Source organism: Capra hircus, chromosome 1 (genome assembly GCF_001704415.2).
Source record: "Capra hircus breed San Clemente chromosome 1, ASM170441v1, whole genome shotgun sequence".
Taxonomy (NCBI): Eukaryota; Metazoa; Chordata; class Mammalia; order Artiodactyla; family Bovidae; genus Capra; species Capra hircus.
Genome location: NC_030808.1, coordinates 96,586,507 through 96,600,697, shown reverse-complemented (window position 1 = coordinate 96,600,697; position 14,191 = coordinate 96,586,507). Strand labels below are relative to the sequence as shown.

Here is a 14,191-nt window from a genome sequence, read left to right as displayed (position 1 = left end):
GGTTGATAAAATGAGTACTGTATATTTATCATTAATTCCAGTTTGAAATCACTTTAAAAAAAGATCTGTCATTTTGGCTTCTAAAATTGGTTTCTTCTCGCTAGACACGAGCCAAGTGCCCAGGGCTGACCAGATTGCTCACTCTCAAGACTGTCCAGTCTTCCACACTAAGACCTTCAGCCGGGCCTTGTGACTATTCTCGAGGTTAGAAAACCTGTCCCCCAGTCTCGCAGATGCTGTTCTCCCCCCACTGGCTCTGCACAGAACATCATTATCTTTGCTAAGCTTCTGTCTCTATGGCAATAACAGATGGGAAGTGCTGCGGAATTATTCATGTTCTGGAAAGGAGGCAGTCAAGAAGGAGGGGAAGGTGCGGGGTGGGAGAGGGGGCACGACCTGGGAGCGCGGCGATGGGGGTGGGAGGAATGGAACTTGGGTGTGCAGGCAATGAGAGGCTTGTAAGCCTCGGGTAGGCCCGTTGGGAGCAAAAGAGGAAAAAAAAAAAAATCTACGAGCACACGAGTATTCCCAGTCTGCTGGCTCCAAATGTGGATCCCATGAGTGACCTCGAAGCAGTAAAACCAGAAGAAATTGGACAAAAATGCGCAAAAAGGGGGGTGGGGTGGGGAAAGGGGGACAAAGGCAAGTCTTCTGAATTCAGTGCACTGAGATCTGGGGTACTATTTCAGTTCCTAATTTTGCGGTGGGGTGGAAAAAAGGGGTTTTTCTTGGTATTTCGAAATATGACGGAGCAGCTCGGCAGAGTTCAATATGCTAATCCTCCACAGCAGAACACCGACCAGGGAGACGACTCTCTTTGGCCCCGAGGGTCACAGCTGAAAGCGCTTCGGTCATTGCTTTCCTCGTCTCATCTCCTGTTCGCCTCCAAAACAAAATCCCAAACTCCTCAGGAAACACTGTAGAAGCATGTAATTTCTAGCTCCCTTTTGGAACCGAGAGAGCAGTCTGGTGAGGGGGTGGGGGGAGGGAGGCTGAGAAGTAGAGACAAAAATGTTTTCTCTCGGTTTTGCCAGAACTTCTGCCAGCCCTCCAGCCCGGCCCGATGGCGGAGGAGGTCAGCCCAGGGAAGGCGTCTGGGCGGAGGCCGCCCAGGCAAGGCGGGGGCCGCCGGGGCGGGGCGGAGCGCAGCGCAGCGCCGGCAGCTGGCGGGGCGGCCCTCGGGCGGGAGGCCCCGCGGGGGCGGGGGGCAGCCCCCGCGCGCTGGGCCCACACGGGGGGCGCGGCTGGGCGGCCGCCACCCGGCTGCCTCCGGGGCGGGGCGGCCCAGCTGCGGCCCCGCGGGGGGAGGGTCGCCTGTGCCTGACCTCGGGCCGCGGCGCTCGGCCAGGCGGGCCTTGCCTCCGCCCTGCCGGCTGCTGGGGTCGCGCACAGTGCACCGCGCGGTCGCCCTGCCCCCCTCTCTCCGTGTCGCGCGGCGGCCGAGCGACCAGGGCGCCCCCGGGTCTGGCCCGTCTCCACGGAGCAGCGGGTGGGGCGGGGGCGGGGCGGTGGCGGCCCCAGACAGCCGGCTAGGCGACTCGAGGAAGGAAGGAGGGAGGGCGGCGGTGGGGGTGGGGCGGGGAGGGAACATCCTGTCTGCGCCGGGTGCACCGCAGACAGCGCCGCGCGCCAGCCGCCCAGACGGCGCACGGGGCCACGAGTGCCGGGCGCGCGCCTGGGGGGAGGGGCGCGCGCGCCAGACGACGGGCCAGGGGAGCCCTAGGGAGCCACTATAGGGCAGACGGCGCGCGCGTCCCCGAGGGGCTAGGAGCCGCGAGGCGGCGGCGGCGGGCTTGCGCGCGCGGTGCCGCCGCTGGCTCAGTTCTCCTCTCCTCCCCTCCCCCTCGCCGCCCTCGCTCTCCCCCGGGCGGCCGGAGACGGCGGCGGCGTCTGCGGGAAGCCGTGTGTCTCCGCAGTGACGTGGGCGGGCCGAGGGCTCGGTGACGTCAGAGGGCTGTGTGTAGCGATGTGTGTGGGGTTCGGAGCGGCGCCGGCACAGCCAAGGGGAGCGGGCGAGCGGCGGCGGCGGCGGCGGCGGCGGCGGCGGGCACAGGTGCGGCCTCGGCTCGCGGGGCGGGGTGGGGGACGCGGCGGTAGGCTAGGGGTGCGCGGCTCCCGGGGTGCCCGACGGCGGCGCCGGGCGTCAGGGGGAGTTAACAAAGCTCGTCGGGCTTCCTAGGGTGCGGAGGCCGTAGTCGGGGGTCCGGATGCTGGGTCCCGGGGTGGGGTCGGGGCCACGGGGGGGCGCGGGCCAGGTGTCCTACGGCGGATCATGCCTCGCTTATCCCGAGTGATGGGCGCGGGCAGGGGCCGGGTGCTGCACTTGACTGGACCCGTCGGGACCCCGAACGCTGGACGCCCGTCACTGTCCCCTTCCGATTCCCCCCGCCGCCCGTCTGCGCTCCGCGGGGATGCCCCGGGCTCGACCCGGTAGGTCGGCGCTCAGCGACTGGGAGGTCCCGGCTCGTTGCCCCTCCCGCCCGCTGACCCCTCTCTCCTCTGCCCGGGGCAGGCGAGGGGAGGTGCAGCCTTAGCGGTGCTCGGGTAACACCCGAGAACTTCCCGGGGAGAGGGTGCGCGGGGGATTTCCACAGTCCTGCCTGCGGCCCCCTTAGCGGGGCGGTGTTGAGAGGGCATCGGGGTGTTCCGAGACTGCGGGGGGGGCGGGGTTTGGGGGACTCCTTTTCCTCCACTTCCCACTACCCGCTTGCAAGCCTGAGACGTCCCGGGTGCCTTGCCCTCCTCTCCCCGCCTCCGCCTCGGGTTTAAGGTGGGTGAGTGGCTTTGCGTGGGCCGAGGATTTCAGGGTTTGAGGGCTCCCCATTCTAAGTCATGCCTCCTGCCCTCTTCCTTGGCCTGCGTAGGCTGAGGTGTTCCTGTGGTGGGCGAAAGTCAGTACGTTGGCTAGTGGCCTTGGTACTTAACCTTTGGGTCTGTTTTAAGGTAAATTGCTTGGAGTTTGGCTGGCAAAAATTTCTGTTTACTGGATTTTTTTTGCATTTTCTCTCAAGAAGGAAGTGGAAGAAGAATCTTTGCTTTTTCCCTCTTCCTCCATTTGCATTCTTTGTGAGGTCTGTCTGCCTTGTGCTTTTTGTCCCGGATTAGTCTTATTCAAGGATGGAGATTCCCAGGAGTGGAGTCTATAGCTTTTGGCTTCCATTAAGCAAATTCGCTAACCTTTTAAAGGGAAAGTTAATTTTTGCCTGTAGTTATTCCAGAAAAATAACGTACACTGACCAGATGAATTATGCACTTAAGATTGTGACTTGCGTGTAGTGGATGTGTTATAACTGGTATTTGATTTTTAGGTGAAACTGGTGGGTTTTTCTGTTTGTTTTTTAATTAAGAGATGAAGTAATAGGTTATTTTAGTTAAAATATATTATTTTAATTAAAATCGCATAACTGAGAAAAAACCTCTAGTACTGAGTTTTGGGTGAGATGATCTGCTTAAGGTTTTTCCTTTTCTGGGTTGGAGTAACCCTCTCCCTTTTGAGGGATATTATTGCTCCCTTTACTCATTTGCCAAATTGCTTTTCTATTTAAATGAAGGTACTTCTAATTAACTGGTGTTAGATTTAAAGAAATCACTCAAGTGTCACCTTTGGTAAAGTGAACTCAGTTTAAGATTAAGAAACTAGTTTCAAACTGACCCTTTGGCCTCTGGAACAAATTCAAATGTAACTCTTCCCCAACCCCCTTCTCTTCCAGATTAATTAAAAGAAGAATGAACAGTAATCCTTGAAGATAACTGGGCAGATTTTTCTTTAGGTTTCATTTTTAATCACAGAAATTCAAGTGGATTCAGAGTCTCTTGTTACTGGTGTGAGGGTTTATTCAAGCCTTCATTTTGTTCACACAGACCAACAGATCATTTTTAGAGAAGATATTCCCGCACCCCCCCATTTTTTTGTGTGTCCTTGGTGCCAAATACTAAATTTGGGTGCATAATTTTGACACGTGATTTTTGACACAAGCATAAACTTTTTGGGTGTTGTGCCTAAAACTAAACCAAACTGTTGCATTGAACTTGGACATCTTGAATTGAGAGAACTGATAACTTTATTTTAGTACATATACCTGAAGATTAAAAAAAAAAAAGTTTCCTAGGAGGTGTGCCTCTTAAAATTATTCTTTGTTATTAGACATAATTTTTTTTATAGTACTGGCAGTACTTATACTGAAGTATTAGCAGAACCAAACAAAGTTGCAAAATCTATTGAGTAGTGTAGGGATATCTCTTTGGAAATTTAAATTTTCTTTGAGAATAAGTTACCATAAGAATTGGTACACATTAATTCTCTCTCTTAAAATAAGCAACTAAATAATAATGCAAATTTCAGACTTACTTGTTTAACACAGTAGTTTTTAGCAATGGAAAACCTACAGGCAAATTTTTCCTTGGTTCAGAGCTCAAATAAAAAATTGAATGGGATGGAAGATGATGGCAGCCCTCCGGTGAAAAAGATGATGACAGACATTCATGCAAATGGAAAAATGATGATAAACAAGTTGCCAGCAGTAAAGAAGGAACACTTGGATGACTATGAAACACCAATGGAAACCAACGAAGAGCATGTCAAGAGGACCTGTGCCTCTGTGCCTGAACCTTTACATTTAAATCCTAGTTTGAAACATACTTTGGCACAATTCCATTTAAGTAGTCAGAGCTCTTTGGGTGGACCAGCAGCGTTTTCTGCTCGGTATTCCCAAGAAAGCATGTCACCTACGGTATTTCTGCCTCTTCCATCTCCTCAGGTTCTTCCTGGTCCACTGCTCATCCCTTCTGATAGCTCCACAGAACTCACCCAGACTGTGTTGGAAGGGGAGTCTATTTCTTGTTTTCAGGTTGGAGGAGAAAAGAGACTCTGTTTGCCCCAAGTCCTAAATTCTGTTCTCCGAGAATTTTCACTCCAACAAATAAATACAGTGTGTGATGAATTGTACATTTATTGCTCCAGATGTACATCAGACCAGCTTCACATCTTAAAGGTCCTGGGAATACTTCCATTCAATGCCCCATCCTGTGGGCTGATCACATTAACTGATGCACAAAGACTATGTAACGCTTTATTGCGGCCACGCACCTTTCCTCAAAATGGTAGTATACTACCTGCAAAAAACTCATTGGCCCAGTTGAAGGAAACTGGCAGTGCCTTTGAAGTGGAACATGAATGCTTGGGCAAATGTCAGGGTTTATTTGCACCCCAATTTTATGTTCAGCCAGATGCTCCATGTATTCAGTGTCTAGAGTGCTGTGGAATGTTTGCACCCCAGACGTTTGTGATGCATTCTCACAGATCACCGGACAAAAGGACTTGCCACTGGGGCTTTGAGTCAGCCAAATGGCATTGCTATCTTCATGTGAACCAAAAATACTTGGGGACACCTGAAGAAAAGAAACTGAAGATAATTTTAGAAGAAATGAAGGAGAAATTTAGCATGAGGAATGGGAAGAGGACTCAATCCAAGGCAAGTTTTTTTTTTTTAATTAGCAATTTTGAACACTGGTAATGGTGTACTTTGAAACTGTATATTTAGAATATAACTTAAAGTATTACTGCTCATTCAACAACAGCAGAAAATACTGATCTGTATAATATGTTTGTATTACACGTTTTAGGCTGTTAAGTGCTTCCTTTGTGTGTTCTCATTTGATGTTCTAAACAATCTGCTGAGGGAAATGGGATTATTCCCATTTTACAGATAAAGAGAATGAGGCTCAGAGAGATCACGTGACTTTCCCAACGTTATATAAGCAGGGAGTGGAGGATTTGGGGCTTTTTTCTTGAGTCCGCTTTCTTTTTCACACATTTTGCCTTTTGATGACTGAATCAGTTGTTTTCTTAGGACTCTTAATTTACACTTTGGTCTTATCTCCATTTGCAAATGGTGTATAGCTAGCCAAAACAATTCTGGTGATGGGCTCCAAACAGCATTTTTCAGAGGTATATTTAGGATTTCTGACATTGTTTCTGTAATTGAATATTCAGACTTCATCAGTATTGAAAACAAATGCAAAAGACAGATTGATCTGAAGACTTTGTGATTCTAGTCTGCAAGATTTTTTTAAAGAGGAATAATTTAAAAAGTTATGACAGCTAGAATACAGATTATTCTAGATTAAATAAATATGAATATAAAAACTTACCAGCAAAGAGATTTTAAAGTTATTATTTTCTCACTGCATTATTTGGTAGGCTAAATGAGTATCTTTATTCCAAGAGTTTGAATACCTAGCTAATAAGATTTAGGCTATTAAATATTCAGTGTGTGGATCTGGTTTTAAAATATTTTCCTACTTGAATAAAATCAGTATAATAGCTAACGCTGTTAAAACGTACCAAGCATTGTTCTTGAACAGTTTTACACACATAATTTTATTTTATTGGTACCACAAAAAAGGTGGCTATATTTCATCATAAAAATCTAATCTTTCCACTGTTAATTAGCTTTTATTCCTTGATATAGTCTATCTTTTCTCCTTCACAGAAGAAATGAATGAAGTGTACTGAATGACTGAAGGTTATTTATAGCAAAACTAGAACTTAGACCAGAACCTAAGGTTTAGTGTCCTGTGCCTCAATAGGGTATCTCCCTTTGGGGAGATTTAGTTTTCCCAATAGGGAAATTTAGTTACAATGTAGTTCTAAGACAATAATTTGCTTCTGAAGCCCAGTGAAGATACTTTCAGACTTGAATTCAGGGTAGTTTGCTCCTTGCTGAATCCAAAGCATCAGTGCTTTGAAATTCCTCGCCTGTGGCTACTAGATAAGTTTATATTGTTCTGGTGCCATTATTAACTGATTTTAAAGCATAGTTGACCTCAAGCCAGTTCTCATGTTGTTGGACTTGCTTACAACTGGCCTGGTCACAAGCTGAAGATTGTGCTTATTAGAATTGTCTATATTCTCAAAATGTGGAATGCCCCCCCCCTTAATATTTATGGTATTTTGCCCTAACCTAACTAGAACTCTTATATGTCCATAGGTGGCCACATTATTTGCCAGATGTTCTTGGTCTGATCTTGATTGCTCTGACATAAGCATTTTGGGGATAAATTGCTTTGCCTAATGTTCCTGCTCTGTGTTTGTGAGAAAAAAATACCTGAGAACCATGATAAAGGTTAAAAAAAAAAAGGTGATGAATTTACTTAACTGAAACTGAATGTGCTAGGGTTTGGTTAAAATTGAAACTGTCCTTCATCTGGATGTAGTCCTTTTATTGTATCAGAATTTATTAATTTGAATTCAGTTTTTATTTGGGGAAGATGTGAGATTTTTTTTTTTTTGCCATCTTTTTACTATGTTATTTTTTGCAGTATTTGCTACAATGTTTTTGGCATATTTTGGTATTTTTTCTAATTTAATGTGAATTTTAAGCAATTTAAGAGAATTTAAGAAAACTTTCAATAATCAAACCTTTCAGAAAGAAGTTTGGGGGGAGTTCATGTATAGTGATGTGTGCTTGCCACTTCACATTTTAGAAATACGTTCCTCAAAACATGTTAAAGTAGTTCTTTTTTGAAGTTTAGATGAGAGACCAGTCCGAGATGGGTTGTATGCTCCTGGCTGTGTAACTGATAAGACATTAGAATCAGGAATTGAATACAGGTCTTCTGACTTGAAGTCTAGAAATTTTCACTACTTTTCCCTAACGCACACCCCATAGCAGAAACTGAATTTTGAGAAACATTAACTTTTCTTGTCAACTTACCTTCGTATGATGGTTCTTAAGCTCTTTATTAACTTTTATATAGACTCAGACCAAGGTCTTTTACTGGGAAGGGCGTAAGGAGAAGGTCCTTTAACTGGGAAACATTTTTCATTATCTTCTGTGAGTCATTGAATTGGTTGCCCAACAAACCAAATAGATCCAGAGGAAGCTCATTTTAAAAAGTCAAAATAGACTTAAAAAAAAATTAAAGAATAACCTACCGTATAGCTCAAGGAACTCTGCTCAATGTTAAGTAGCAGCTAGGATGGGAGGAGAGTTTGTGGGAGAAAGGAAACATGTATATGTATGGCTGAGTCCCTCTGCCATACTTGAAACTATTAAAACATTAATCAGTTAATTAAAACATTAATTAAAACATTAATCAGTTATGCTCCAGTATGAAACATAAAGTTTAAAATGCTTAAAAAAGAATATACTAAATATATTAAGTTCTTATCTAAAGGTCTTTAGGTTTAATATGAACACTAATGTAATTGGGTATGTTTAGCTAAAGAGTAGTTTTTTGGCTTTTAAAAACCCCCCTCAAACTCAGTAGGCAATTGTTTGAAATGTAGCAATTGTTTGAAATGTAGCAACTGTTAAATTATTTCTAAGGATGAAAGTTATATTAATAATGGTTACCAAACTATTTGCAAAACTATATTGACTTTGCATAGTTAGAACTTAGATGGGAGAAATAAGTGGGATATGGTCAGTGTTCTAAGTGGAGAACTGACTATTCTTTGCAGACACCAAAGATAACAGTATTTTGAACTCTTTCTTAGGTCACCACAAAAAATAATACTTGATATTAGATCTGCCTAGCTTGCTTTGCAAAATGGTGTTATGAAAACTAAACTACCTCTTCATATCATTTCAGTTTTTTATGTTTTTATTAAAATGATTATAGTATTTTACAGTGTGCAAATATATGCAAGAATATCATTTTTGATTATTTTCCAAGCTTCCAGTGTTATTTGATCTAATTCTGATTTTGTTGAATCTTATGTTTCTATCTGGAAAAAGGTTTGCCAAGCAAACTGATCATTTGTAAATAAAATTTGAAGGGTAATGTTTACTTTGGATTATTTTCAAGCACATTAGAAAAACCTATTTGTAGTCAGTTGATAAGATCTTTATAGGTGATTCTTTCCTGTTACAGCATGTGGCCAACAATCTCCAGATCACTAAGTAAAGATGATTCATGCCCTTATTTTTTTTTAGGAGTTAAAATTTAGGTTTCTAGCATTTAGACTTGACTGTAAAATAGTATAGTGTTTATTCCTACTAGGGAAAAGGCCCTATGAATTATCTGTGATGGATTACCTAAAGATATCAACTTAGAAGTTTTCCTCTTAAAGTCTATTCAGCATTTCACTTTTTTTTTTTAGTTTTGCCTTTTACTTACAGTTCATTTCTGTAGAGGTCATTTGGAATAATAATACTACAGAAATTTTCTCCCCTCTTGTAAGCTATTTTTGAGAGCTCCTTTTGTTTAGGAAGTGTGTTTCTTAGTACAAACCTAAATGAGGGAAGGAAATACACTAGAGAGGATAGGTAACTACAAGAGTTGTGTTGGGACAAAATATGTAACAGTAATAATTGTGATAGATTTGATGGTAATTTGTTACATCAGAGGCATAGTTTGCATTTTATAATTAGCATAAACTTTTATCAAGTGGTGGTAAGGTCAGAATCAAATGAAGTATTTGTGCTCATAGAAGGGACCAGTATGAATATTTTTGTCTGACTTCTAAAATTAACAACTATCTTAATGGGTTTAGAGAGTCCCATTTTCCCAGAATTTAGTCTAGTGCTTGGCATGTCAGTTATTCAGGGAAAAGGAAACTTTTTTAAAACTGAACAAATTTTTAAGAAACTACCCTGATTTTAGAATAATTGGGATTTTTTTTTTAAATGATGGTTTAACCCTTAATAAACATATAATTTGCAAGTAAACTATTGAATAAGACAACTGATCAAATGAGGAAATGGATGTAAAAGTATTTTCAAAGTTAAGAGTCTAGAAACATAGGATGATACTTCAAACTATGATTGAAATATTTACTAATATGTAATTTTGGATTTTTCCTTTGCTCACTTTTGATTTTTCTAGAATTATCTGAAGATATTTCTAAGTAAGATAACTGAGTATTGGGCTCAAATGTATCTCACATTAATTGTTTGTACACAGTGATTATATTAGTTGGATATTTGTTTACTTACCAAAATGAAGTTTGCAAGAAGAAAGTATAAAAGAAGTTTGTTATAAAATATGTTATAGGGACATTTCAGTGGAATCATTTGAATGGCTTTGGGAATAGTGCCCCCTTATGGTTTAGAAATATAGTCTATTCATTTTTATCATTAAAAAATGGTAGAACTTTTAAAAATGTTAACATTTTTAAAAAGGCTTCTGATAAAAAACTTCATCCTTTTGGTCTGAGAAATGTTGAAAAACTTCAAGGAAATCAAGTCTCCTTAAGAAACTTTGAAGAAAAGGGATAGGGCTGAATCGGTGCATAGTCAGCCAATAGTGTTCTCGTAGCTATACATGTTATAATTTATGCCAGTTGAGAATAAGGAGGAAAGCAAGAATTGCATAATTTTAATGCCTTTAGAATTCTGAAAGCAGAACACATGGAGCCAGGACTCAGTTTGATCAAGTAAAGAGGTAAAACTAGTTTGGGAATATGTATTTTGTCCATGTGTAAAATTTTGCTCTTTTGAGGTTTCATGTATGTTACATGTACATTAAAGTAATGTAAGGATTTTATTTGACTACAAAAAACCTAAAGAATTATATAATTAAACCTTAACCATTTTTAAGGGTGTGGTTTAGTTCTATCACTAAATAAAGTATAGCCCCATGTTAAGGCAGAAAGAGGAATGAACAGGACAGGTGTAAAGTTAGTTTCCCTGCAGGGGCCAAGATGGCCCATTCCAGTATTCTTGCCTGGAGAATCCTGTGGATGCAGGAGCCTGGTGCACTGTAGTCCATGGGGTTGCGAAGAGTTGGCCATGACTGAAGTGAATGAGCACACACACACACAGTTTAAAACTCATTTTGATTCAGAAACTTAGAAACGGGTCACAGAAGTGTGTGTGTAAAGACTAGCTGGAGGCTCCCTAGGGCAGGCATTCATCCTGTAGTTTCTAAATGTAGAAGGTGGTAGATGCTTAACAAAGGTTTGGATAAAACTGAATGAAAAGTCTTACTAGCCATAGAAAGCTACCAGTGATTTTCAAGGAGGAAACAGTTTAGTTTTAAAGCAGTACAGCATTTTGATTTTATTTATTTGTGGTATTGAATTTATTTTACGATTTTAAGTAGCCTTAAAAGTGTGTATTTTGAGTATCTTATGGGGTGGGGACAAAGAATACAAAAATTAAAGAAACTTAACTAAAAATCACTTTGGTACATAAAAATAAGGCTTTTACTCCTTTTTGAAAAGGTTTTTTGGTGTGATTATGGAAGCACTATAGGCCCATTATAGTACATCCTAAAAAAAGTGCAAAGAAGAAAACAGAATTTTCTCATCATTTCACCATGGAGTGATAACCACCATTGGAATTTATTTATTCCTGTATATCTGTAATGCTTTGTATTACAGATCTGTGCAAAATCATCTGTAGAGTGCACTTGTTAATTTAGGACTATTTGTTGAAATAATACATTTGGACAAACTGTAAAACTTGCACTTAGAGCAGTAGTCATCAACTTGCAGTTTTTCATCTATATACCCTTTCCCGTCTGGGGTTCTCGGAGGAGAGTTAAGCCCTTTAGAAAGATTGTATATAGTACTGTTCTAAGTACTTTGGAGAGAAGTTAATTTAATGCATACAGTGGAAACTTTGCAGAATTTAGGCTTAATTCTCTTGAGAACCTCAGTTGAGAAGGATGAGGGGATGTAAAGGAAGTCAATTTAGTGGGTCATCAGCACTTTAAAAATACATGAAATAGAGTAAAATTTTAAAAGTGCAATCCATTGCACATAGTAAAGTAATTTACATTTTGATGTTAATTTACATTATTTGAAGGTCAAAATAATCTTAGTTTTTTAAAAGCATATATCCTGAAATGGGATAGAAAAGCAAAGCCTTACATTTACATAGATTAACTTTTGACAGATAGTTTAGTGAAAGGATGTATGTGACACGTAAATTTTCAAATAATTGCAATATTAAGTGAACTAGACACCATAGCATTCCACTGTAAAGAAGTTAATTTTTTTTAAGTCCCAGAAATTAACACGATTTTTATCAGTTTGTTCGGATAGAAAAGGAAGTGATGTCATGCTACTGAGTTTTACATGTCTTTGTTTCCATGAAAGATTTAAATGATAATTGCACATAAGAATGTGAGCCTTTGCTTTTCCTGTGAGAGTTTTTAAGCACTTTAAACCTAAAATTGGCTTTATGAGGTAGATGATAAAATTTTGTAGTGTTGAGTAGCAAGAGACATTGCTGATTGCTGCTTGTTGTGGTTGTTGCTTAGTTGCTAAGTCGTGTCTGATTCTTTGGGATTCTGTGGACTCGTCTGTTCATGGGATTTCCCAGGTGTGGGTTGCAATTTCCTTCTTCTGGGGATCTTCCCCATCCAGGGATCAAACCCACATCTCCTGCATTGGCAGGCGAATTCTTTACCACTGAGCCACTGGGGAAGCCCATGATTTCCTGCAGATCATCTTTGATAAGTTAGTGGAAGTTCTTAGATCATATTGTTACAGGTTGATTAATAATTACAGTTAATCATTACAATGATTATTTTTACAGTGAAATGAGGCACAAAACTAAGCCTTAAAATCTCTTAAGTACCTATTGTTACCTTGTAACACTATTCCTAGTTCAGTTGTTGAAACACTCATTCACAACATGTTGAAAGTATTGAGGAAACCTGATCCTATTCTGAGAGATTCAGTTTCTTTCAGTAAGAGTATGTTGGCAGCTGTCTGATAGGGTGGTAGGGTGTCTAGTGTCCTGAAATCATTTATGGACCACTTGAACGACAGAATGATCTCTGTTCGTTTCCAAGGCAAACCGTTCAATATCACAGTAATCCAAGTCTATGCCCCAACCAGTAACGCTGAAGAAGCTGAAGTTGAACGGTTCTATGAAGACCTACAAGACCTATTAGAACTAACACCCAAACGGATGTCCTTTTCATTATAGGGGACTGGAATGCAAAAGTAGGAAGTCAAGAAACAGCTGGAGTAACAGGCAAATTTGGCCTTGGAATGTGGAATGAAGCAGGGCAAAGACTAATAGAGTTTTGCCAAGAAAATGCGCTGGTCATAGCAAATACCCTCTTCCAACAACGAAAGAGAAGACTCTACACATGGACATCACCAGATGGTCAACACTGAAATCAGATTGATTATATTTGCAGCCAAAGATGGAGAAGCTCTATACAGTCAACGAAAACAAGACCAGGAGCTGACTATGGCTCAGATCATGGATTGCCAAATTCAGACTTAGATTGAAGAAAGTAGGGAAAACCACTAGACCATTCAGGTAAGACCTAAATCAAATCCCTTATGATTATACAGTGGAAGTGAGAAATAGATTTAAGGGCCTAGATCTGATAGATAGAGTGCCTGATGAATTATGGACAGAGGTTCGTGAGACAGCAATCAAGACCATCCCCATGGAAAAGAAATGCAAAAGAGCAAAATGGCTGTCTGAGGAGGCCTTACAAATAGCTGTGAAAAGAAGAGAAGTGAAAAGCAAAGGAGAAAAGGAAAGATATAAGCATCTGAATGCAGAGTTCCAAAGAATAGCAAGAAGAGATAAGAAAGCCTTCCTCAGTGATCAATGCAAAGAAATAGAGGCAAACAACAGAATGGGAAAGACTAGAGATCTCTTCAAGAAAATTAGAGATACCAAGGGAATAGTTCATGCAAAGTTGGGCTCGATAAAGGACAGAAATGGTATGGACCGAACAGAAGCAGAAGATATTAAGAGGTGGCAAGAATACACAGAAGAACTGTACAAAGAAGATCTTCACGACCCAGATAATCACGATGGTGTGATCACTCACCTAGAGCCAGACATCCTGGAATGTGAAGTCAAGTGGGCCTTAGAAAGCATCACTACAAACAAAGCTAGTGGAGGTGATGGAATTCCAGTTGAGCTATTTCAAATCCTGGAAGATGATGCTGTGAAAGTTTTGCACTCAATATGCCAGCAAATTTGGAAAACTCAGCAGTGGCCACAGGACTGGAAAAGGTCAGTTTTCATTCCAATCCCAAAGAAAGGCAATACCAAAGAATGCTCAAACTACCAAACAATTGCACTCATCTCACACGCTAGTAAAGTAATGCTCAAAATTCTCCAAGCCAGGCTTCAGCAATACGTGAACCGTGAACTCCCAGATGTTCAAGCTGGTTTTAGAAAAGGCAGAGGAACAAGAGATCAAATTACCAACATCTGCTGGATCATGGAAAAAGCAAGAGAGTTCCAGAAAAACATCTGTT

The 14,191-nt window shown here is 41.6% G+C and overlaps 1 protein-coding gene across 2 annotated transcripts in view; it reads left to right on the top strand.

Annotated features, from left to right (window-relative positions):
- SKIL (SKI like proto-oncogene) overlaps positions 1,642-14,191 on the top strand; it is a 28,444-nt gene continuing 15,894 nt past the window's right edge. Inside the window, exons 1-2 of one of the 2 annotated variants that reach the window (XM_018047866.1) lie at positions 1,642-2,053; positions 3,711-5,471. In XM_018047866.1, the coding sequence (XP_017903355.1) occupies positions 4,374-5,471 (1,098 nt within the window). In that variant the 5' untranslated portion in view covers positions 1,642-2,053; positions 3,711-4,373. The remainder of the gene's footprint in view (positions 2,054-3,710; positions 5,472-14,191) is intronic. The other variant, XM_018047860.1, reaches the window with a different exon arrangement.